This window comes from Coenobita brevimanus, chromosome 56 (genome assembly GCF_032717465.1).
Source record: "Coenobita brevimanus isolate Jiangsu-jjx chromosome 56, ASM3271746v2, whole genome shotgun sequence".
NCBI classification, from domain to species: Eukaryota; Metazoa; Arthropoda; class Malacostraca; order Decapoda; family Coenobitidae; genus Coenobita; species Coenobita brevimanus.
The window spans coordinates 35,235,041-35,261,322 of NC_137009.1; the positions used below are offsets into that span (position 1 = coordinate 35,235,041).

General features: G+C 43.9%; 2 protein-coding genes across 2 annotated transcripts; both read left to right on the forward strand.

Moving 5' to 3' along the window:
- The first annotated feature begins 23,922 nt into the window (after positions 1 to 23,922).
- Positions 23,923 to 24,288, forward strand: LOC145401696 (uncharacterized). Its single transcript, XM_080273877.1, has one exon. It carries the CDS (start codon positions 23,923 to 23,925, stop codon positions 24,286 to 24,288), a length of 366 nt encoding a protein of 121 aa, XP_080130003.1.
- Positions 24,289 to 24,723: 435 nt separating this feature from the next.
- Positions 24,724 to 25,839, forward strand: LOC145401697 (uncharacterized). Its single transcript, XM_080273879.1, has one exon. It carries the CDS (start codon positions 24,724 to 24,726, stop codon positions 25,837 to 25,839), a length of 1,116 nt encoding a protein of 371 aa, XP_080130005.1.
- Positions 25,840 to 26,282: the final 443 nt, after the last annotated feature.

The following is a 26,282-nucleotide window of genomic DNA, read 5'->3' on the forward strand; positions in this document are numbered from 1 at the left end:
TCACTGCCCGATTAAACTGCCAGCGTGGAGGATGGCACCAGCCCAACAGCAAGAAATGGAGGTATGGACAATCTCCACAGTCAAGGAGTGATAGAAATGTCCAGTAGTCCTTGGGCATCAGCAATGGTTCTGGTAAGGAAAAAGGATGGCTCAGTAAGGAGCTGTATAGACTATCAAGCCCTGAATGAAGTGACAGTGAAGGATGCATACCCCTTGCTAAGAATTGATGACACCCTGGATGCTATGTCAGGTGCTAAGTGATTTTCCACCCTAGACATGAAGGCAGGATACCACCAGGTCAAGGTTGCAGAGAAGGACAAAGAGAAGACAGCCTTTTCATACGGGTGGGGTTTATGGCAGTTTAAAATGATGCCATTTGGCCTATGCAATGCCCCAGCTACTATTGAATGCCTCATGGACCACGTACTTGAAGGCCTGCACTGGCAGATGGCTGTCATCTATCTGGACGATGTAATTGTGTTTGAACGGACTTTCTACCAGGAACTGGAGAGGTTGGCGGAGGTGTTGAACAGGATCCATGCAGTGCACCTCAAGCTGAACCCCAAGAAATGTTACTTGTTTCAGAAGGAAGTAAATTACCTGGGACACATTGTGGGTGAGAGCAGCAACCGTACTGACCCAAAGATGGTGGCAGCTGTGGAAAATTGGCCAGTCCTAAATTATGTGAGAGAGCTACAGAGTTTCGTGGGCTTTTGCACCTACTATCGGTGTTTTGTCAAAGACTTTGCAATGATAGCTGCACATCTTCACAAGCTGTTGGAGAAAAGACAGAAGTTCGCATGGACAGCAAAGACTGAGAAAGCCTTCAACGAAGTCAAGCATGCATTGGCAAGCTCTTCAGTATTGCCATACCCAGACCAGAATCAGCTAGTTATCTTGGACTGTGACACTAGTGCCCATGGTATTGGTGGAGTCCTGTCACAGAAGAAGGTTGACAAATAGTATGTCGTTGCATATGACAGCAAGAAGCTCAGCCTACTGGAGCGGAACCACTGTGTGACCCGTAACGAAGAACTACTGTGTGACCCATAAGGAGCTCTTGGCAGTGATTAAGGGCTTGATTTCTTCCATCCCTACCTATACGGGTCAAACTTCATCATCAGGACGGACCATGCGGCACTCAAGTGGCCGAAAACGCTAAAGAATCCAAAGGGACAACTGGCACACGGGCTCAGAAAGCTAGACCAGCACAATTATGAGGTGCAACACCATCCTGGGCGGGTAAATGGCAATGCTGACAGCCTGAGTCATTGGCCTTGTGATCCAGAGTGCCGGCAGTGCAGTAAATAGAAAGATCATAGTAAGAAATGCAGCCATACTGCAATGACAGGGCCAGTGTCAGATGAAGACCTGAAGAGGATGCAGATGGAGGATGCAGATTTACAACCAGTGCTAGAGTGGCTGCAGCAAATACAGTGTGACCATCTTGAGAAGAAGTTTCCAGGTTAAGCCCTGTGACGAAGAGCTACTAGAGTCAGTGGGACCTTCATTTGAACGATGAACTACTGGAGCATCAGTGGGAGACACCCGATGGCCTCACTTGGCAACTGATGGTTCTGAAGAAGATGAAGTCTGAGATCTTGGATGAGTCCTATAACCAGATCATTAGTGGACACCTGGGAGTGAAGAAAACTCTAAGCTGGCTGTGACAGAGGTTGTGTACACCTGGGAGTGAAGAAAACTCTATTCTGGCTGTGACAGAGGTTCTACTGGATTGGCATGCGTCAGGACGTTGAAGATTGGTGTCAGGCCTGTGATGTGTGCTGTGACAAGAAGGGACCCAAGAAACGTGGTTGTGCCCCTCTTCAGCTGTACCAAGTGGGTGCACCAATGGAAAGAGTCACAGTGGACATTGCTGTACCTTTGCCGCTCACTGAGAGAGGAAACCAGAATATATGTGTCACCATGGACTATTTCACAAAGAGGCTAGAAGCCTATGCTATCCCTGATCAAGAGGCTGCGACTGTTGCTCAGGTGTTGGTTGACCGGTTTTTCTGTCATTTTGGGATGCTACAAGAGCTACATTCAGACCAGGGTAGAAACTTTGAGTCTGCTGTGTTCCATGAGTGCTACAAGTTACTGGGGATCAAGAAGACCAGGACGACCCCACTAAGGCCACAGTCAGACAGGATGGTGGAGAAAGCCAGCTGGACCCTGGGTCAAGAGCTGGCCAAGCACTGTATTGATGGACAAACAGAATGGGACCAGAAATTACCTGCATTGCTGATGGCATGTCGGTCTGCATTCCATGAGTCTACCAGCTACACACCTCCAAAACTGGTGTTAGGCCACGAGTTTCACTTACCTGCTGACTTGTTAATGGGAAGACCACCTGGTGAAGAGCTGCCTACAGACACCACCGGCTATGCAAAACACCCTCAGGCAAGGCTGGCTGAGGTGCATCGTCAAGTGCAAGGAGCCCTCAAGTTTTCAGGAGGTGATGAAGTGCAAGTATGATGCGAAGGCAAGTGAGATGAGCTTCAAGGATGGTGATCAAGTTTGATTATACAATCCTCAGCGGAAGAAGGGAGAGTCCTGAAGCTGCAGAGACCATGGGGCGGGCCTTACACTGTGTTGGACCGCCTATCAGGCGTAACATATCAGATTCGGGGAGGCAGGAAGTCTCGCCCAAAGGTGGTACACATGAACCGTCTGTGGCAATACCATGGGCCAGGAGAGTACATCTGAGACATCTCCGACGAATGAAGCTCTCCCGCAGCCAAGGATGTTGAGGAGGACCAAGGAACTGAAGTGGAAGAGGATGGTTGCAGTTCCCCAAGAGAAGAAGCGAATGAAAAAGAGGACCAAGACATTCCTAGGGAGTGGACTATGTAGAGGAGCAAGGACGCCATCAGAAGCGGAATAGAAGAAGACCTGTTAAGTTGAAGGATTATTTTGTGTATAGTTAAATGTTTCATTAGGATTAAGATTTATGTTTGTAAATATTGTGTAGTTCTGTCGGGACGACAAAGAACTAGGGAGGGGGTAGTGTTAAGGAGCCAGATTTGAGTGCTAGGTAGTCGAGATGTTTATCGATGTTTCCTAAAGTTTACTGTAGGTTCCAGTACGAGTCAGAGTTGCCAGTTTTCCTGCTGTTAATGAGCGTAGTTAATTCGTAAGTTGTGCATTAATTTTTGTGCTCCTTTTCTCTTTGATGTTTTATTTATGTGATTGTTTCTTAAGTTGTGTAATTCAGTTTAAGTTTGTATGCTAAATAGTTTACAGTGTTATGTACTGTAAGAAAACTGAGATGTTTTGGTTGTCTCCGAGTTGGTAATTGTGCTCTCTCTTTATGGAATACACGAGAACTGTTGTTCTCGTAGAACGTAGATCATTCTCGAACAATGCAAGCTTATATAAGGATGGATGAGAGACTAGAACGAGTTCAGTTGGTTTTCAGTTCAGTTTGAGTGTAGTGCAGTGTCAGTACAGTGAAGTTTGTATATTTTCGGTACTTGTGTAATAACAGTGAAGCGTTGTCAAACATTAAAATGTAATAGCAGTTAGTAAAGTTTGTATAGTTACAGTGCTTGTAGGAATAGTGAAGCTGGCAAGCATTAAGTGTAATTATTTGGAAAATAGACAGTGAATTTTAAGAAGTCAGTGTTTATTTTCGCCTCAGCTGATCTTGTGTGCTGTACACCGAAAGGCTGACCATAGGAAGAACAACTCACTGGGCAACGTCCTTCCTATACTAGACTACTGCTGTTGCAGCCTGTGGCAGCCTGGGGTGAGGACGTAACATTACATTATTATTATTATTATTATTATTATTATTATTAAGTAGTACCAGTAGTAACAGTAATAGTAGTACAGTAGCAGTAATAGTAGGAGTAAACTTTTTTTTTTTTTATCTAGGCTAAGATGCAGTTGACGGGATGGGGATGACTGGCTGAAGGCAACATTAGTTCATAATCTCTGTACTCGTTTGCATTATTAACCCCTTAACCGTGGGGATGTCAGAAGCGGTCCCTGCATGACCCACGGGGACAATCGTGCCCCGACTGACTTTTTAAAAATATTTGCCAAAAATCAGTTATTAGGCCTAGAATATTATAATTACATATGCATATGGCACATACCTTCCGCTTTCTCCTGGGATGTTTGTTGAGCCTTCGTCGACTACCGTAGGACTTGTGGAGACTCTAAAGTTGGGTAATGAAGTCTCCACTTTACACTTCCCGACACCCCGTAATATGATTACCACAGCCTCATGTTATCACTAGAAACACTATTCTATGATTTTCAAGTAATTTGGAATCCATACTCCATAAAAAAAAAAAACACACACACACACTGAAAATGTAAATTACGAGCGCATACCAGCTTCCCACCCGCGCACGTTCCCCGCTGGTATTCTTTCATTTGTTATTCGTAAACACACTCACACTTTATATTCCTAGTACTTTATTACACTTATATATATCTACAGTCTTTATCCATAAATTTCCTTCAGTAATAGTAGTATATTTTCACTCTAGGCATTCATTTTCTCGTTCAGTAAACTACTTAGAGAACGAAGCTTTCACTTTCACTGTCATTACTCCAAGTATTTGTACTCATATTCTTATATTACTAATTATTTACATTTCTATTTACATTTTCTATTGTATTTACATTATTTACACTTCTATTTATTTACATTGTGTTATACACTGTCACTTGCAGTAACTTATAAAACTAGATTCCCTTGTTCAATCATATTTACATCCATTGCTTTCACCTGCTATTTACACATTATTTACACATTACATACATTTCGACATGCACTGTTTTAGAACTGCTTCAGGCTGTTGTAATAAAAAAAACCAGGTTATGCAGAGGGGAACCTGGCACTCAGCGCACTCCCAAGAGGTGCGTTTGTGCTCGGGTGTGCGTCTGGTGGTATGTGCACACACCTGACACCTGGGGATCGCAGCCTTCCTCTTCGTTGTGGCAGGCATTTGCACCAGTCTGTGCCGATCCATATAAGTCCTCTGCTCAAGTCTGTCAGGAAGTCTAACAGAATTGCACCTTGGAGCTGTTGCTGTCACCCTACCTTATCCCTCAAGCAGTTGCTGAACTCAAGTCCCGGCAAACAACCTCAGGGAGAAGGACTTGGGTGGCTTTACCTTCATCTTGTACAAGATGAAGGCGTTCAGCATCATCATCATGTCAGTGAGATGCAGAGACACTTTCCTGTGCCACCTAGTATTCTTTCTGAGGCAGTCGATCACTCCAATCATCATGTCGGACTTGTCCACCAGCAGCATGTTGATATTGTAGTCGATGAAAGCATCAGGTTTCATCACAGGTTAGCCCGTCCTACGGTCGACCTTCCCACTGTCTTTCAGTTCCCCCTTGTGTACAGTGATGAGCATATGCACGACCCTCTTGTCATGCCATCGTGTTGCCAGCATCTTCTCAGACTTGCGTAGGTGCACATCTCCTCGCTGCGAATTTCCTGCCTCGGGGAATTTTGGGAAGTTGTCACGATTACTCATGACAGTGCCGCAGGAGCTGATGCCATGCTCTGAAAGGTATTTAACAAGTTTCGGTGCTGTAGAGTAGTTGTCAGTATACAGCACATGATTCCCACCAAAATACCTTTCAAGCAGCACTTTCACTACACAGTCTGAGAAGCCAAGGGGGTGTGTTTTGTCCAGTTCAACAGTGCTCGCTGAATAGATGATGAAGTCAAGGATGTACCCCATCTTACAGTCGCACAGTACAAAGAACTTTATTCCAAACTGATGACGTTTGCTTGGAATGTACTGTACGAACCTCAGACGTCCTCTGAACAGAACCAAGGATTCGTCTATGACAACCTTCTGAAATGGGTGGAAGAATGACAAAAATTTATCCTTCATTCTGTTCAGAATCTCCTGGATCTTGTAGAGAGGGTCAGTTTGCGAAGGTATATCGTTGTTGTTGAAGTACGGGTTTCCCATGGTGTTACAGAAGCAATCTCTTGCCATGTACTTATTGAAGGTGGATGAGGGTAGTAAGGGGTCCATGGACTAGTAATCTTCCAACTCATGCTTCCTTGAATGGGGCGTGAGAAGCATGAGGGCGAAGAACACATACAGTTCCTGCACTCCAAGCACGGTCCACTGTTGCATTTTCGCTGCACCTGCACCACTTGCAGCACATTGTGACACATACCTGTTGGTATCATCACATATGTGCTGCATGTCTTCGTCATCAAGGAAGGCCAAAAGGTAGTCCACACACTCAGCATCCTCGTCAAGAGTGAAGGCAGGCAGTATCCCAGAGGAACTGTCATCGAAGTGGAGTTGTTCTGGGACGAAATCGGAACCATCCGTCCACATGAAGGCGTCCAGGGTTGCCCCTCGTGGTGGTGTAGGCTGAGTGAGGGTGGATGAGGGTGGCTGTGAAGCAGACTGGGCCGTTTCAAGGTCACTCTGACTGACCCTAGGTTGCTGTGTACCACTAGCAGCCCTTACTCTAGAAGCTACTTTACTTTTATGACGAGTAAGAAATTTACCTCGTCTACTACAGCTTGCCTTCACTGTAGGTGCTGGTGGAGACTCAGACGACGAAGACTCAGGAGAAATTTCTGTTGAAGAGGTGGAAGATATTAGTGAACTGAGGCTGGGAGAGCGGGGAGGTGATTCACCTCGGGACTCATGGCGGGCTGGGTCACGCGGGGCCATTCTTATGGGGCTAACACGCCTCCTCTTCACTGTCTTCCCAAATTCCTTCCCTTGCTGCATTAAGGGCTCCTTTCCCTTGGAGCCAGGACAAACCTGAGACACTGAAGCACTCGTACTGGCAGTTTCTGTCACCATTTCCTCCTCAGGCTCATCACACGATTCACCCGAAAGATCAAAGTCATTATCAATCATTATCATTGATAAATCAGCCAGTTTGTGTTCCACAACAGAATCACTTAGTCCTTTACCCCTTCCCACACGAGGTTTAGTAGGGGTAGAGGTCATTGGGCCCTTTGCAATGGGCACAGAAGTGGCGGAAATGGAGGGGCACGAGTCCGACATGGTTTCACCTCAAAAGGCAACACTACTCTGAATGACGTGCCGTATATGGGCAGGCAAGGGTTGACAATGTCAGTGTGGTGACAGCTGCTAATTTATATGCTATGAATTCATTGGCAGGAATTCTAGACAATACATAATAAACAAGGTAGTTCCACGTGGATGTAAATATCACTTAGGCTTCTCCCTTCCTTTCTTATATACCGGTATATTGTTATTACGAGAATAGTCATACAGCATATTTCAAGGGAAAATAAGCAGGGAAAATTAGCAAACGATTGCATGTGGGGTGTTGCCAGGTGATAATTAGCCAATTCCAGGTGTATGGCACTATCAATTACATTTTGTCTTTTTTATATATATTATTTTGTATAAGAATAGGACATAGAGCTCATTTCAATGGATGAAACCAGTGGAAAAATCTGCGCAAGATTTGCTTAGCGCGGCGCGGCCGGGCAGGCGAGAGGGGAGGGTAATGGAGGGGAGGTAGGGAGGGGAGTCAAGAACATGGAGAAATGGCTAAATTGTCAACAATGGATGGGAGTACAGATGACATTAGCAGTGCTGACTATTGTTGGACACTGGCAGTACTAATAGATGATATAATTCACCACTTGAAAGCCCGGGCGAATTCAGAATAACACAGAATCACAAAAGTGACGCCCCGCGGTATGATCCCTTGTGCCCGAGCATCATGAAAGTGATGCCCCGCGGTTAAGGGGTTAATTGATATATATCTGAGAAAGAAAATCTGGGTTAGTAAACAGGACGTTATTTCTACATGATGCATTCAGCCAATCATCACAAACCTGTCAAGTACATCTTTGCTTCGATAAAAGAAAAAAAAAAAAAAGTATAGTATAGCCTATCTGATCTACTCTGAGAAAAGACGAGCCTTTAGCTATTGAAAGCTGGCAGCTGATTTGTTGCCTGAGTAATTCATTATTAACGGTGTATTTTTAATTTTTTATATTATGAGTTGCAATAACCGTTTGACGATAAGACTGGCTAAATAATATGTTATATACAGCTACTTATATAGATGAATTAAAAAATGGGGCCAATCAAAGTTTGTCAGATGGTCTAGACACGTTTTGAAATTTTGAATTCTCGGGACTAATCAAACTATGTCCTATCAAGGTTTTACGAGTATCTTCATTTTTTTACTCATGTTCAGGCAAATTAAAGTAAATTATGTCATTACTGCAATACTCTGTTAAATCTGACCCAGCAAATATGATATGGGGAGGGAGAGAGGCATCTCGTGGGATGTTCCACTTCACTAAGCAGACGAATATTCAAATTTATTTGAGAGCGTTTTTCTGCTGCATAGGTTTGCATTATGCTTTCTACTTTCGTATCCTCAGTAAGTTTTTCATCTTTTAACTTTCGAATATCTAGTCACAACTTTCAGAGCTGTGACAAGGTGTGGGCTGCGAGATATAAGTGATGGTGACATATAACGTCTTCAGCCGTAACTGCCAGTCATTTTTATTGGAATTCTGATGTTTCACTAAGTTAGATTTTATAAAACGTCGCATTAATGACATTTTATTTTAATTTCCTGAACATGGGGGAAAAATCAAGGTACTCTTAAACCTTTACCTGAATGTGTTTTGATTTGTCTCGAAAATTCAAAATTTCTCTTGTGTCTAGACCTCTGAGCTCTATAGTATGGACAGGCTTTCTCATGGGTAGCACCACGTAATAGCACCACGTAATTTATGTAGTCGCCGCCAGGGCAGCGCTGGTGTAGCGGCAGCCATGTTACACCATGCCTGATGCCCGCATTTTTGTACTGAGCTGCTCTGTGGGTTTTTGAAAGCAGCTGATGATTCCGGAAAATATAGTTCCATTGTCCACTGTGCAGCCCACGGATACAAAATGGGCACAGGAATTCATCGAGGAGAGATGGCGTTACATTTCACAAATAAGAAATATATCTTGTTGCTAATTCTACAACATTACTGCCCTATGGGATGGGGCGGGAAAATTCTTCCCCAGTATCCCTGCATGAATGAGGCCCATTTATCTCCACTCTTTCTCTGCTTGTCCTCTTCTCTTCTGTTCATACTCTCTTGTAGATATTTCCACGTTTCTTCCAGCCTTTATCAATCTGGACATTCGGTTGCATGACATGGATAGTCTAAGGACTTCACACACCATTTCAGCACCATTAATTCGACGTAAAACAGCTTCAACATCGCTATCATTTCAGCGTTAATACCACACTATCTTTTCCCTTTCTGCCTTTACCTTTCTCTGCCTTAGTGCCGTAAAGGGTAAATTCTGCACTGCAACAACCTATGGCGCTGTTTTATACTCATTGGCTATATGTACACCATATAATTCGTTGAACACGGCCGAAAAAAAAAAAACACCATCCATTCATGTTCTTGTAGTAAAAGAGATGAGTGCAGGTGTTTCAATATGGATGCCAAAATCACACGCTCGCGGCAGAGATAGCCTCTGCATACTATAGAGCTCAGTGGTCTAGACACTGTGATAAACATTGTAAGGCCTCGTTTTTAAACTAATCTATACAGATAACTATATCCAGTATAATACTTTATTTTGGCAATCTTATCGCCAAAGGGTTATTGTAATCCTTATAATAAACATAATTTATGATGTATCGTTAATAATGAATGCATTCGGACAACCAATCAGATGCCAGCTTTCAAAAGCACGTGTCTTCTCAGAGTAGATCCAGTAGGTTATAGTAACAGCAACCCCAGACTAATGTGATTGTGAACACGGTGGACTGCAGGATGAAGCTGCAAATGGCACCTCAAGTGAAGAAAACACCGAGACTGCCTCCCTTTGCTTCTCTTTGTACTCCTATGCAGGAAGTGGTTCTGGAAATTTCTTAGACCCTTTCCAGAAGAGATTCTACCCAACACCTCAGTGTCCTCTTGTATGTTAATGATGCTAACTATGTTGTTCATCAAAATAATATAAATAACATGCAAGACAATGATAAAATATGCAAAATAAATCGCGTAGGGAGAGGTGCTACGAAGCCTTTCATGTTGCCTATGACAGATGAGTTCGCCTTCCATCACCAAGTTTCATTCAACTGTAGTTGATTTGTTTGCTCCTGACAAAGTTCCCTGACGCCTTTCAGCTCAGTTGACGGCCAAATGTAGCCAGACCGGAGGGTTGATTTGACTGGTAACCAAGGAGACTCATCCCTGCCTCATAACTTAGGATGGTTGAATTTCATGCAACCACGACATAGAAATCAGGCTATAAGAGGGGCCCAACTCCGTCAGATGAATATAAACCAGCTATACCTCGTTCACCCCCTCCTTCGCCCGCTGTTCCTGCAGTCCACCACACCACAGAACACACTCCACATACACTATCAGGTTAGGGAGGTAGAGACAGATTATTACAGGTGAATTGCCCTATTATCAGCTCACTCCTACTTCAGTCCTCACCTTCGTTTGCTGCCCCTGGTCTTCCTGTGCACACCTGACTGACCATGCCACAGCCATCACCCCACCAAAGGCACCTCACATCCAGGGCCAGATCCGGGAAGTGTGGAGAGAGAGCGGCACAGTTGCTATCTAATGCCATCACCTCGCTTCCATCAACTACCTCGTACACACTCACCGCTGTTCGGTTCACCTGTAGTTCACAGAGTATTGTGGGGAATAAAAGGGGTTCTCATTAGCCTACATATCTATGTGCCTGTATATTTATCTGGTGCCAGACGTCTTAATTCCTTAAGCTTTGGCCACAAACAAATCGCCTCTACGTCTCCCTCTCCTCTGCCATTTACCTGCCCTCCTTCCAACTCACACACATCCGTTCTCATATATCTTTTCACCCCATCCATCCACCTTATCCTTGGTTTCTCCCTCCTCTCCCACTCCACCTCATTCACATCCACTGTTCTAGTCAGTCTCTCATTCCCTATCCTCTACGTACTGCCAGATCATCTCATAAAATACCCTTGACACTTTCAATCACATCCACATCAACACCACAACACTATTTTACTTCCTCACGTCCATATTGTCACTCTCTAGTAAATGTTCTCTGCCCCAGCCTGGGTTCCAACTCGCATCCTTTCAGACAGCAGACCACATCTCTTGCCACTTGACCACCGCCTCCCCGTTTTCTCAACACTTTTACTGGGATATATAAACTTTGTATTTTATTCCAGGTAGCGCCAGACGATTTGATTCAGTTCTAGGTGCTGGAATTGGACGCCTTCACACGATGATGCTAATATATTCAAGTGAAGCCGCTGCTCTGTTGTGTAAACGTCTCTCACCTTCCTATCTCCTCAAAGAAGGTTGGTGGACTGCCGTGCAGAGGAAGGGCAACATCAGCCTGCAGTCCGCTGGGTTCACGTTCAGATTATCCTGGGGCCACAAGACAACATAATTCAGTTCAGAGAAGCCTATCATGACACACGAGTTACAGTAAATACACATCAATTAACGTGAACCAAGTGGACTGCAGGATGAAGTTAACCATTCTCCTGGAGGCCGCCATGCACATTCTGGGGGATAGGCAGGTAAATGAGGTACCTTGTATAATCAGGCCGTCCAGCCACCTATTCATATTGGTGCCAGCACGTGAAGCCGTCCATCTTAAGCACTAGACGAAGGGTAAAACTGTAGCACAGTTATGTCTGTTATAGTTAAGTCTTGTTATTTCCATATGATTTTATTCACTTTAGCAAAGTTTTTAGTAGTGAAGGAGCTATAATTCTTTCACCTTAACTTGGCCCAGACTTATCCTTTTGTGTAGCGTATTTCACGTGGTTCAGAGGCAGAGAAACACAATATTATGGCTGTACATCATTCCCACAGCACTGCTTTGTGACCAGCATCATAGTCCAGTGTTAATGTAGTTACAGCTCGGCATTCAAGATAGAGATGGCAATTTTAGGCCACGTTAGAGTTAAAAGAATATAATAAATTGTATATCAAGTCTCCAGTTGGTGAATACGTTTCCTAAGATGAATATTATCGCCTGGTGGTAGCAAGAAGGAAACAAAGAGGACGTGACCGCTGTGGAAATATACTGTACACTAACCTGAATCTTGATCCTTCGTGATGGAATCATCTGAGTGGTGGGTTTGCTCCATGGGTTAGATTTATCCGTAGGCAGAAGCTTGTTCTTGTCACACGTGATCCACAGCCAATCCTCCGCCTCTGTATCGCGGTGTGAGTCGTGAATAAATACTGCTTCAGCCACCCAGTCGTTTATTTCCTTCGGTGCCAAGATACGGAAGACCAGACCCCACACTTGTATGTGCCATGGTGGGTCCATATCCATCACCGCCTCCAGCACCTGCCCTTCACCCTTCGTGTACCAATTCAGGGCCAGTGGGTCATCGCCGACACTCCTCCACACACACTCTGGAGGGAAGAGAAAAAGAAGTAGATGTACAGACACAAATATCTTTCCAGAGATGAGTGAATAAATAGCAAGAAAGTCGAACCATCTGACATACGCACCAGCAGGGATACGGTTTTCAGTGTATTTCGCCAGTTGTAATTTATCTTTGGACGGAACTGAGAAGATAGTTGTTTCTTTTCGTTGTACACAGTGGTCCATATATAACGCAGCCCTGCCACTACGCCGGACGATTTGTTGTGTTCTGGCGACGGCTCACTCCACGTTTTCAATGCCTGTCTTGCATTATTTATTCATTTCCTACTCCCACTGCCACACCCACGCCCATACCAGCAGACTGAGCCATTCCCACAACACAGGCTACTGCAGGTGAGGTTATAGTGGAGTGCAATTTACGAACACATGTATGTGTTAATTTCAGGCATAATGCTTTTCCTAACTGACATATCATTACCCTGGGAGTCCTACGTAAACACACACACACACACACAGCAGAACAATACCTTGTGCTGATCCAGTGGGCAGCAGTGCAAAGACCATCATCCATCTGGCCAAGTTGCCACCACGCATCTGTAAGAGAAAATAAAAACAACTGCATTAACTATGATATTTTGTTAACAGCCAAACGCCAGACGAGTTTATTAACGTAGGAGCCTGAGAGTGTCATTACTGTCACCATTTATCATCTTATGCTCGGGGAAACTCTAGATTCTATTCCAGCAAACGTATGATAGTTTTGTGGCTGAGAGAGAGAGAGAGAAAGAAAAAAAGAAAGAGAGAGAGAGAGAGAGAGGAAATGCCTTACGCTGTCAGATGCTCAGACAGACGGTACAAGACCCCGGCGTCAACGCTACTGTGACACTAACTCCTCCCATCGTGATGTACTGCTTTATATACTCACACATCACCCTTGTAATTATTCTCTCTCTCTCTCCACGTATTGTCTACACTCTTATCGCATCCTCTCTTTTGTCACTTGGTATGTACAGTACACGGGATTTCTCTCTCTCTCTCTCTCTCTCTCTCTCTCTCTCTCTCTCTCTCTCTCATTTCTTTTAAATCTGTCTTCTTCTCGAGACTCCCTTCCACCCCTCTCTCTCATTCCTCCACGTATTATCTACACTCTTGTTGCATCCTGTCTTATCGCTTGGTTTTACAGTACACGAGCTTCTTCTCTCTCTCTCTCTCTCTCTCTCTCTCCGGGGGGCGCGGTAGCACAGTGGTAGCGCGCTGAGCTTGTGATCGGGAGGTCGCAAGTTCGAGCCTCGCCCGGGCTACCGTTGCCGGGAGGGGTAGCTCCCTCCTGTAACCCCAGTGGGGCTATATGGCCTTAGTTGCCTAGCTCGGGGAATTCATTTCTCCATTTCTCTCTCTCTCTCTCTCTCGGGTCATCTAATACTGTTTCATCCTCCCAGCGGACGGATTTTTTCATTACTTAAGCAGCCACTTTTGCACTTATAAAATTCAGATATATCTTTAATTAACCAATATAGTCTGTCTGTTTTCATCTGACGGAACTGGGCACTTTAAGGGTTAGAAAGGGCCATAGTTAACCCCTTTAGTGGGCCTTAGTCAAGAGTTAGAAGTGAATCTCCTTGGTTATTAGTCATTTTAACGTGGCTAGATATTCGTCTTTTTGCAGCTTATTTCACATAGGTCAGTGGCAGACAAAGAAAATACTACGGCTCATCATCCTTCCCGTAGCACTTCTTCGTGACTAGTATCATATTCTAGTGGTAATCTATTGTAACATATCAGAATGCAAGATGGAGGATGGTAATGCTAGGCCAAGCTGGAGTGAAAGGAGTATACTCAGATCTACGGTATAGGTTCGTATTTTAGTGGTCTTTCTCCTCTCATGGACCTATTTTTCCTCAGGGGTACACTTTTACCTATGTTTCCCTTGAACCTATTTTAGTCCATGGACATATTTTCCTCCTGGACCTGTATTCCCCCACAGACCTGTATTCCCCCACAGACCTATATTCCCCCACAGACCTATATTCCCCCACGGACCTATTTTACCCCACAGAACTATTTTACCCAGAGACCTATTTTACCCCACAGACCTATATTCCCCCACAGACATATTTTACCCCAGACCTATTCTACTTCATCACCCTCTATTTCCCCCATAGACAAGACTCCCAGTGGACCTATTTCTCCATGGACTTATTTACTTCACAGACTTTCCCTCATCAACCTATTTTTACTCGTTAAAACTATGAGGCCTATGTCACCCAAGGACTTATTTTCCCATGAATCTATGAACTCCATGACCTGTTCCCCATTGGACCCATGACCTGTTACCCAGTGGACCCATGACCTGTTACCCAGTGGACCCATGACCTGTTACCCAGTGGACTCATGACCTGTTCCCCAATGGACCCATGACCTGTTCCTCAGTGGACCCATGACCTGTTCCCCAGTGGACTCATGACCTTGTCCCCCAATGGACCCAAGACCTCTTCCTCAGTGGATCCACGACCTGTTCCTCAGTGGACCCATTTCCCCACCACCCACCCACCAACCCACATACCCATCCACTTACCCAGTGTAGTCTCTCAGTAGTAGGACGATGATTCAGCAAAGTCAAACACACACACACACACACACACACACACACACACACACACACACACACACACACACACACACACACACACACAGACTGACAGACAGACGAACAGAAAGACAGACAAACTGACAGACAGACAGAGGCAGGTTGAGGAGTCGCACAGCCATTCAGTAGCATGTACAGTACTATTACGACACTATTATCGATCCACTTTTTTAGGATAAATACCGAGACCGCAAGAAATAACTTGCTAAACCAATTATCGTGACACCCCCTTTGGAGTGCAAGAAACTTTTCATTCAAGGAACAAGCAGACATACTCGTGGACCACAAGGCAACCTAAGTTACTTTACACCAACACACCTACACAGAAAAACAAGCTTGTCTGCATAGTTAGTCTTTTCCACTCAACCACAATGTAACCTTCTCTCCAAAACAGATGTGTAACATTATCCATATGGCAAGAGGTCTACAAGCACGGATCTGGATGCCATCAAGAACCTACACTGCTGCAGAGCACTACACGCCACAAACACGTTACCAACCAGCCACACACAACACGCATCTGTTGGTACTAACTCCGGGCGAACTGCACACCGCACGTGTCTTAGAACGATATATATTAGTAAAGCCCTTGATTCCACCACTAACCACCAGAATCTACAACACAAACTTGGAGAACAACACCAGATGCTGGCTTGCCCACTACTTCTCTGGCAGACAACCACTTGTTATGCGGCAGGGTATGTAATCACGAACACAAAGCTTTCCTAATGGAGTTCCACAGGACTCTGTTCTTTAACCCACACTATTCAACCTATACGTGCATGACTTTCTTATACCCAGTCCGCCCATAAACAATGCCTCGTATACAGATGACTTTATGATAACAACTTCATACCCCATCGCAAACACAGCCTGTTAACTGCAGCAAAACCACTACAACACATTTCAGGCATGGGTAGAGGACAACAGACTTGTTCCAGGCAAGTCCACCACAACCCTCATTACAAGCAGCAAGCAGGATCACAGGTATTCCCCTGTTAGCACTTATCAGTGTATCTGTTCTGCACACACCCTCCACTGACATTCTTAGAATATCGTATGACACTGGACTCACCTTCAGCGACAACATGCAGGACATCAAGAGTCAGTGCAGCCTCAGACTCAATGCACTCAGGGCACTTACGGGTAAAGATATTAGGTAACAAATAGAAATAATCTACCTATTCTACAGACATTATTTAATATAAGTGGTGTCCAATGCCTCCTTGGCACAGACTCCCATCCTATCTAACACCCACTGCAATACCTTGCAAACCACACAAGACAGTGCCCTACAGATGACCTCAGGCAGCACCAATATCACACCCACAGCTCCCGTACACTTTTAAACTAAAGCCCTGCATATTAGAGAAGAACTCGGTAAAACAAGCACACATGTCTACGCTGCCGCCTGTGCTTAACACAGTCACGTCATTACTTGACTCTCACAGCACAACTAGACACAAAAAAGCAGTCGCCACAGATCCATTATTCTGCCCTCTTCAATAGCACTGCACCTCCAGCCATTCTAACACTATAGTCGCGGCGCGCAACTCTGAGGTTGTTATTATCGTTCCCTGGCAACCTACCATTCAAAAGTGCGTCTGATTTCGTGTATAATATGGGACGCACGTGATTCGTGTATAATATGTTCGTGTATAATAATATCCGTGTATAATATATACATGCATAATAATATGATTCATGTATTATATGATACGAAATCGGGCGCACTTTTGAATGGTAAGTTGCCAGGGTACGATAATAACAACCTCAGATCCGTGCACCGCGACTATAGGAATGAAGAAACGCATACAAACTGCTCGTCTGAACTGTCTGTTTGCATCTCTCCACCACTACGGCAAGCGCTTTGCACTCGTCTAGTAGTAAACTCCATACTTTTTCTGTCTAGCTCTCTAATCTCTCAGACGTAACTGTTACTCCCAGTCCTTCATATATGCAACAGGTCAGTTCTGGAACTGTCTTATATTTCTCTGTCTGTATTTCCTGTTACCTTTGACCTTCAGTCTTTTAAATGCAGTATGTCCAGGCATCTCGAAATGAACGGATCTTAAATTTAGCTACCTGTTATCATGTCTTTATTTTTTCTTGGAGGAACTCATTGCAAGCTTCTAGCCTTTGGTTCTTTCTTCCTTCCATTAAAAAAAAATAAAAAAACAACGCAAAGGGCAATCAAACACCTCAATCAGAATACCATATTTAATTATTTTCAAGCCCCCTTCCAACATTCATCAATAAGAGGTATCCTTAAATGTAAAACATACGAGCAATGGGAAAGCTGCCATACACCATGAGAGCCACTACTGAGGATGCCAAGGAAGTCAAGAGGCTGTTGAGAAGACGGGTGCAGAGGGTGGAGATATACTGGGAGGGGTTAAAGAGGGAGAAGAGAGGGATGTCGGGATATATATTGTACTACTTCTACATGACAGCCGAGGAGGGTGACGGTTGTACAGGAAAACCTGTGAGTAGCAAAGCGGGTAAACAGTTTGGTTTTGCCAGTGCTGATGATTAACCCGTAAGCAAAGGCAGCCTGGCCAGACTTAACTAACAGACGCCAAAGTTGGATGCAAATATCATTGGCATAACAAAGGGTCAGAAAGGAACTCAGGAGAGGACCAAGAAGGCGGAGGAGTCTGTTCATGAGAAGGTTATTGAGGAAGAGGATAAGAACTCCGTCCTGGGGAGTCACAAAGCATTACATAGCTTTCAAACCAGCGGAACTTGTGACCCGAGTCAGTCAGGTAGGCAAGTTCATCAAGGATAACGTCCCGGTTTGCTACATCGAAGGCAGCTTTGAGGTCAATAATGGCAGTGCAATAGGATGATGCGAGGTGATAAGGAGTATTTCTGCAATACACTGTTGGCGCTACAACCTGGGAGGAATAACCAAAGAGATGAGGAGAGTTGATCCCGGACAAGATCAACGAGCCTAGCTAAAAAAATTCTCTCGAGAGGACTTTACGACACAAGAAGTGAGAGAAATAAGGCGGAAGTCAGAGGAACTAGGCTTGGGGATTGAGAAGATTGTGCTGCGGGTACACTCCTCTGGGACTTAAATTGAACACTGATAATAAGGGATTGTATGGAACCTGAGCAATAAAATATAGTTGATCCCGTCATTACCCAGGGCAGTTGCTGTGCTTTGTCACAGTGCAAGGCACAAACCATTACTGGTGTTGGGGAGATAATTAAGGCATGGTGCGAGTTCGAAAGTTTTAAAACGTCATAGTTACGCTTCACAAACAACTTTCTTTGCATTTATCCCGAAGAAAATGTAAAATGAATGGAAAAGGCATAACTAAAGAGTTTAATGATTGTCACCCCTTTCTTGACTTTATCTCCATTACTTCCCTCATCTAAAGCTCTTGTTACGTTCACATCCCTCACTGCCACAGGCTCCAACAGCAGTAGTTCAGTAAAGGAAGGACGTTGCCCAGTGAGTCGTTCTTCCTGTGGTCAGCCTTTCGGTCTGCATAACAAGATCGGCTCAGGCGTTGTAAATTAACACTAGTTTCTTATGTTCACTGTCTTTATTTTTCAATTAACTATACTTATTGATTGCCAATTTCACTGTTTTCACAATTAAGAGTCGGAGCTATAGCCTACAATCTTCACTAACTCCATTGACACTGAACTGAGACTGAACAAGAAGAAAACTGAACTGAAACTCCTCTTGTCCTTTCCCCTTCCTTATATAAGCTTCCTGTATACTAGAATGATCTACTACTATCTCGGAAAAGCAACAGTTACAAACTCGGAGACATCCTTAATATCCAGAACTTTCCTATACTACATAACAGCCTAAATTATTTAGCATATGCACTGAGATATAATTGCATAATTTAACAGTCACACAAATGATACATTATAGACAAAAAGAGCATAATATTTAATGCATAACTTTACAAAATACCTCCGCTCACAAATAGCAGACTAACTGGTAACTCTGACACGTAACCAAACTGCGAGAGTTACTGAGCAGTGAGCAGTGGCGTATCTAGGGTGGGGCAAGCAGCGTACGTGCCCTAGGCGCCATTTGAAGGGGGCACCAATTTGGACTTGTGATTTCCTCAAGGAAACCTCACAAAGTCACAACACCAAAAATATATATCAAGCATGTCGCCTACATATCTGTCCAGACATCTATCTATTGTACCTATATACCTAGGCTGCTTCCCCCAAGGAAAGGGAGGTAACCGAGACAGGACGACACACTCCCCATTTACTCATCCATTCAAACACATTCATTCGCATCTTAGTCCCAAAGGGGAGAAGGGACAGATCCTCACCGCACCACACCACACAAGGGTCAACTGCGCAGTGCAATCAGTGACATCCGCAGCAGGGCCCGACAACAGAGCTGGTTTACCCCTGCCACATCATAATAGACCCATCCCCTTACTCGCACCTGACCTGACTAGCCGATCAGACCAAATGCGGGAGAATATCCCCTCAGGGCTGCGTCATCATTTATTCATTCACAATTTCTCTCCATTTATTTCTGTCACGCACAGCCACTCTTCCTTGCTCAACAGACATCCCTCTCACATCCAGCGCTCTCTTTACACTGTCCATCCATCCTATTCGTGGTCTCCCTCTCAGCCTTACACCTCTCACATCAGATCTAGTTATCTCTTTCACCAATCGCTCATCATCCATTCTCTCCATATGCCCAAACCATCGCAACACCCTCTGCTCATCTCTACCAGCCATCTCCCGAACAACTCCAATTCTCCTTCCCACTTCATCATTTCGCATTCGATCCATACGCGTCACTCCACACATACTCCTTAGACACCTCATCTCCATTACATTCAGACTTTTCCCCTCTGCTACACCCACATTCCATGTTTCAGCCCCATATAAAGCATTCGGTACCACAACACCCTCATACAGCCTTCTCTTTACATCCATTCTAAGGAAACAACATCTAAACTTTTTTCATTCCTCCCAGCACCTTTCCTACTTCATTCATTCTAAACTTCACTTCTGCATCTATTCTTCCATCCATAGCAACATGCGACCCTAAATATTTAAAACACTCCACCTCCTAAAGCAACTCACCATTCAAAACTATATTCATCCCCCTACCATCTACCAACCTCGTACACTTCATCACTTTACTCTTATTCTCATTTACTTTCAACTTCCTCCTTTCACACACCCTTCCAAACTCCTCTACCAACTGTCTCAATCTCTCCTCTGAATCAGCCACCAGTGCAGTACCATCTGCAAAGAGCAGCTGCTTAACATTCCACTCTCCACCATCGACATTCACCAGACTCAGACCTCCACCTAAAACTCTTGCATTCACCTCTCTTACAACACCATCCATACAAATATTAAACAACCAAGGCGACATCACACATCCCTGTCACAGCCAATCACTCACAGCATTCCCACTCTTACACACGCTCTATTATTTACATAAAAACTTTTCACCCCTTTTAGTAACCTACAGTCAAGTCCATACAATCTTAAAACAGTCCACAAACCCTCCCTCTCATTTCTATCATACGCTTTCTCTAAATCCATGAATGCCCAAAACGCATCCTTGCCTTTCGCTAAATACTTTTCACACTCCCTCTGTACTCTCTCTAACTCTCATAATTAACACTCTACCATAAACCTTACCTACAACACTCAACAGACTTATACCCCTAAAGCTAGTACATTTATACTTATCACCCTTGCCTTTATACAACGGGACCACACAAGCACTTGCCCAGTCAATTGGCACCATACCTTTCACAAAGCACACATTCAACAATCTTACTAACCAGTCAGCAATAGTCACTCCACCACCCTTCAGGCGTTCCACAGCACACCCATCCATACCTGCAGCTTTCCCTGTTTTCACCTCCTTTACTGCCATCTCCACTTCCTCCTTCGTGATCAAAGAATCATTCAACTCTCCCAACACATTTATTCCTTGCACCCTTCCATCCGCCACAATCTCAGCCACCCTTTCCTCCTCTACATTTAACAATCTTTCAAAATACTCTGCCCATCTCTTCCTTACTGCATCCATCTCAATTAACATCCTTCCATCCTCTGCTTTTACTCGCTCTTCCTTCCCCGACCCTCCCTTTCGCACCCTTTTCACCTCCTTCCAAAACATTTTCTTATTCTGTTGAAAATTATCAGTCAGCCGCCTACCCCACCTCTCATCTGCTGCCACTTTAGCATATCGCACAGCCCTTCTCGCCCTATTCATCTTTTCCTTATACCTCTCATATGACACATCCTTCCTCTGCAGCCACACTTCATATGCACGTCTCTTCTCTGCCACAGCCATACTTACTTTCTCGCACCACCATTCACTTCCTTTTCTTACATCACCACCACACGTCTCACACCACACACCTCTTCTGCATGCCCCACCACAGGACTCTTAAACAACTGCCATTCCTCCTCCACACTGCCATTTTCCTGATCTTTCACTGCGTTCCACTCAACTTTCAATTTCTCCTGATACTCTATCATTTTCTCTCTTTTATCCAACTCACTCACTTTCAAAACCTCCCTGCCACACCTAACCCTCCTAGCTCTCACCCATCTCATACCTACTCTTAACTTTCCCTCCATCAGGTAGTGGTCAGACATTCCTCCACCCTCCCCTCTCAGAACTCTCACATCCAACAATCTTCCTATTACATTCCTAGACACAACCACATAGTCCACCAAAGCTCTATCAACAACCCTTCCACCTTCCTGTCTCACCCATGTATACTTATAAATATCTTTCTTCTCAAACAGGGTATTTCCAATCACCATCTCTCGCTCAACACACATCCCTATCATTCGTTCCCCATTTTCATTTCTTCCAGGCACACCTTGCATACCAACTACACCCTAAACTGCTACATTTCCCACTCTAGCATTCAGATCTCCCATCATTACCACATTCACATTCGCTCCAAAACTCTGCAGACACTCATCAACATCATTCCAGAAAGACTCCCTTTCTTCTTCATCCCTTTCACTACCAGGCCCATATGCACTCATAAACACCCACAACTACCGTTCAAATTTCTCTTTCACCCACATCAGTCTCGATGACACCTCCTTCCATTCAATCACACACTGCTGTACTTCCGGACTCAATAACAAGGCTACACCTTCTCGTGCCCTTCCTCTATCAACACCAGACAATCTTCCAGTCACACTTCCAAACATAGACTCACCCTTCCCTTTCATCTTCGTTTCACTCAAAGCTAACACATCCAACTTTCTTCTCACAAACATTTTCCCAATCTCCTCCCTTTTAGCCTCAATCGTACTACATCCACGCACATTCATAGACCCAAAAATCAGGGTACGGGGATAACTCAATCCCCCATCCCTTTCTCTAGCATGCCTCTTTTTAGGAACTAAAAAACATAGGAGGCGGTCCCTAGTCCCCTCACCCCGCCCCTTTTAGTCGCCTTTTACGACACGCAGGGCATACGGTGGCAGTATTCTTCCTAACACAACCTGGCCACAGAGTTGTAGTACCACTCCATAGTGCGGCCAGATTCTTCATTTATTTTTATGTAAGGTAATAAAAGTACTTGTATGTATTTTAAGTAAAATTTGCCTTTGAAGTAACGAATTCATGTTAGCTAATTTGTATAGACAAATAAATAAATTACCCCTATGCTCAAGTTGGTTTTCTGTTATTAGCGGCGTTCATTGTTGAGGAATGTGCGAGTCTTGATGGTGGATTTACTGATATGATTATTATAGATGATTTATAAATAATAACTATATAATAATAAATAGTATAATATTTTAAGAACTAATGTACTACGTAAAAGACCCATTATAGAATCAGATGGTACTAGCATTCATAAACTTCATGCACGATTTTCGAGAAACTCGAATGCCAGAAAACGTTTATTGCTGACAACCACTCTCGTATGTGGACAACATAGGCCATGGGTGATGTACTTTCTGATATTCCGAGCTCATTTCTGACAGATTGGTTATCCTTCCTGCGACACTGGTTAGTGGTAAGACACCTGACGCACTAGCCTACATACTTCTTTAGCACAATGCCTCAACCTAATGGATTAGACGTGGTTTCGAGTTAATAGAGTGCCATTTCCTGATTTCAGTGCAGTGTGTAACTTGCAGGATCATGAAACGTTTTTTCACGAAGAAGAAGAAAGTGGAGCAGAAGGACAAAAGAGAAGAAAGTTGGAAGAAGAAGAAGCCAAGAAGTCGAGCCAATTCTTCATGCCTTTCTTTGATAAGCCTGGAACAAGTAGTTCGACAGAATCTACACATTCCACTGAGCCACCTGCACCTGTTACAAGTTTGTTAGGATGCAAGGAAGGATCAAGTACAAATGTGTCGCAAGATGACAAGGATGTGAAGTATGACAAGGCTAAGAATAAGGCTGCCAGAGAGAACACTGACATGTCAGTGGGGAAAGACGATGGTAAGGGTTGTGATGAAATTATTGAAGAGACTGTACCAGATGAGAGTGAACCTGACAAAAATGAACCTAATGAACTGGGTCTGGATGGTGCCAAAGGTCCTCGAACTGTCGTATCAGAAGTGATTGAACAACATGACATTGGACTTCTTAAGTTCGACAAGGATACTGGAAAAATAATTCTGCTTGATGCGTTGAGAACAGAACTAATAAAGTTGGGTTCAAAATATTTCCGCAACAGTGAGGGTCTTTTTTTTACCAACACATAACCTCTCAATAACCAAACATTGATCAAGAGGAAGTTGGGAAATGGTCGTGGTGAGGAAGTGAATCGCTCATGGCTGGTCTACTTGCCTTCTAAAAAGTCAACATTTTGTTGTCTTCTCTACACATGGACAGACCACCAATCTTCACTGGAACAGGAAAGTGGAGTCAGCCATTGGAAAGCACCTGAAACGATGAGTGTTCATGAAAGCACTAAGAATCATCGGGAGTGTTTCACTCAGTGGAAGGAAATGGAGAGTAATTTGGTTAAAAATAGAGGAATGATTGACGATGAACTTCAGTTACAAATTAATAAGGAAAAGCAGAAGTGGCGTGATATCTTGATGAGAATCCACTGCATAAAATTCCTTGCGACACAGAACCTGAAATTGCGAGGACACATGGAGTCATTTGAGGAAGGTAATAACTCCAATGTTGGAAATTTCCTTGGCTTACTTAAACTACTGGCTGTATTTGACCCGGTTATGAAAGAGCACCTTACTTATGTGGAGAGTCATCCAAGATCCTCGTCTTATCTTTCACCAGGTATCCAGAAATAATTCATTCACATGATGGCATCTACTGTTCGGCAGAATCTGCTTAAAAGCATTTGGAAAGCCAAGTACTATGGTCTCATTTTTGACTCTACTCCTGATCAGGCACACCGTGAGCAGATGTCAGAAGTAGTGAGGTATGTGGAAGCTGATTTTTGAGAGAAAAATAGCCCGTGTTAGAAAGTCTTTCCTTGGTTTTATCTTGATAAGCCACAAGGATGCTGAAAGCTTGGCTGAAGTCATCTTGTAACAGCTAGAAAATGACAAAATGGATACACAAGATTGTCGGTCACAGTGCTATGACAATGCTGCTGTGATGGCTGACATAGAAGTGGCGTTCAGCAAAGAATAAGTGAGAAAAACAACCTGGCAATGTTTGTGAATTGCGACAATCACTCACTGAATTTAGCGGGTGTGCATGCAGCCAAGCAAGATGCGGTAATGGTTACATTTTTTGGAACCCCTGAAGCTGTCTATGTATTCTTCTCTCGTTCAACACAGCGCTGGGAAAAGTTAAAGAACACTGTGTCTGTGGTTGTTAAGTCTGAATCAGAAATCAGGTGGAGTGCAAGGACGGAAACAGTGAAGCCCGTTAGCAAGTACCTTGAAAAGATATTTCAAGTTCTCCAGGACATGATGGATAGTGAAAACGAGACTAGTGAAACAAGAAGTGAAGCAAGGCAGCTGTTTAACTGGGTGATGAGTTTTGATTTTCTGACATTGCAAGGATTTTGGAATAAGATGTTCATTCGCATTGACCGTATTCAAAAGAGGCTGCAGGATCCGAATATGAACTTCAATGATGCTGCCCTGGATTTGAAAGCTCTTAGAGATAATTTTGATGATGAAAGAGAAGTATTGGTCAGTGAGTCACTCAAAGAAGGACTTCGTCTCTCTCAAGAATGGAATGTTGAAAATGAAAGACGTCGGAGGCTAAAGAAACGAATGGCTGATGAGAAGTCAAAAGATGCTGGTTTAACAGCCAAGGAAGAAATGGAAAGGATCAAGAAGGGAGCACTTGACCGCCTTCACAGAGAAATGGATGAAAGGTTTGCTCGTTCGCATGACACTGATGCCAAGTTTGGGTTCCTTCTTGATGTCAAGAGCTTATGCTACAGTGCCGACAGCAACGACTTGAAAAAGAAGTGTGAACATTTGGGGGAATTGTACACTGTGTACAGCTCCGATGTTGATGGACACCAGCTACATGAGGAAATTTTGGATTGCAGAATGTTGTTATCAAGTCGGACCAATGTAAAAATCTCAAAACCTGAAGAACTCCTTGAATTCATTGTTCTGTACGGAGATGAAAGCGTATTTCTTAATCTTCGCATTGCTCTTCAGTTAATGCTTACCGTTGCAATTTCCATCACCAGCTGTGAGAGGTCATTCAGCAAATCAAAACTATTACTTTCATACTTGAGAGCCTTCATGGGTCAAGGCAGATTGTGTGATCTTGCTTTGCTCAGTGTAGAGAAAGAGGAAACTGAAAAAACTGACTTTGACCACACCATTGACCAATTTGCCTCAGTGAAAGCAAGGAAAGTTCTTTTTTAATTTTCCTGTTAACTTTTATATTTTACCTGGATTTACAGAATGAAGAAGTGCAATTATTCTTTTATTGCACTGCAAAGAACGTTATTTTTAAAATATGATTCTGAGAGCAAAAATATTTTCATCAAATATGTACCGTTAAATACAAAGGAAATGCTTATAAAATTCTCGTTTGCATTGCGTTATATTATTCTCTTACTCTCTCATATTACTCTCTTCGCCCCCCAAACCCCCAAGCTGCAAACGCTCGCTACGCTCGCGGCTGGCGACCCTCCCCCCCCCCCCCCATGAATCAGAGGCGCAATGCTAATTCTTGCCCTAGGCGCTGTTAACCCTAGATACGCCCCTGTTACTGAGGATCTTCCAGTACTATCTAACTAGGAAATTCCGCTTCTCAACATTATGGTGATGACATCTGTATGTACTCACACAGTCCTTTCATCATT

Coding starts and splice junctions, on each gene's coding strand:
- LOC145401697 (XM_080273879.1), top strand. CDS start 24,724: ATGGTTACATTTTTTGGAACCCCTGAAGCTGTCTATGTATTCTTCTCT.
- LOC145401696 (XM_080273877.1), top strand. CDS start 23,923: ATGAGTGTTCATGAAAGCACTAAGAATCATCGGGAGTGTTTCACTCAG.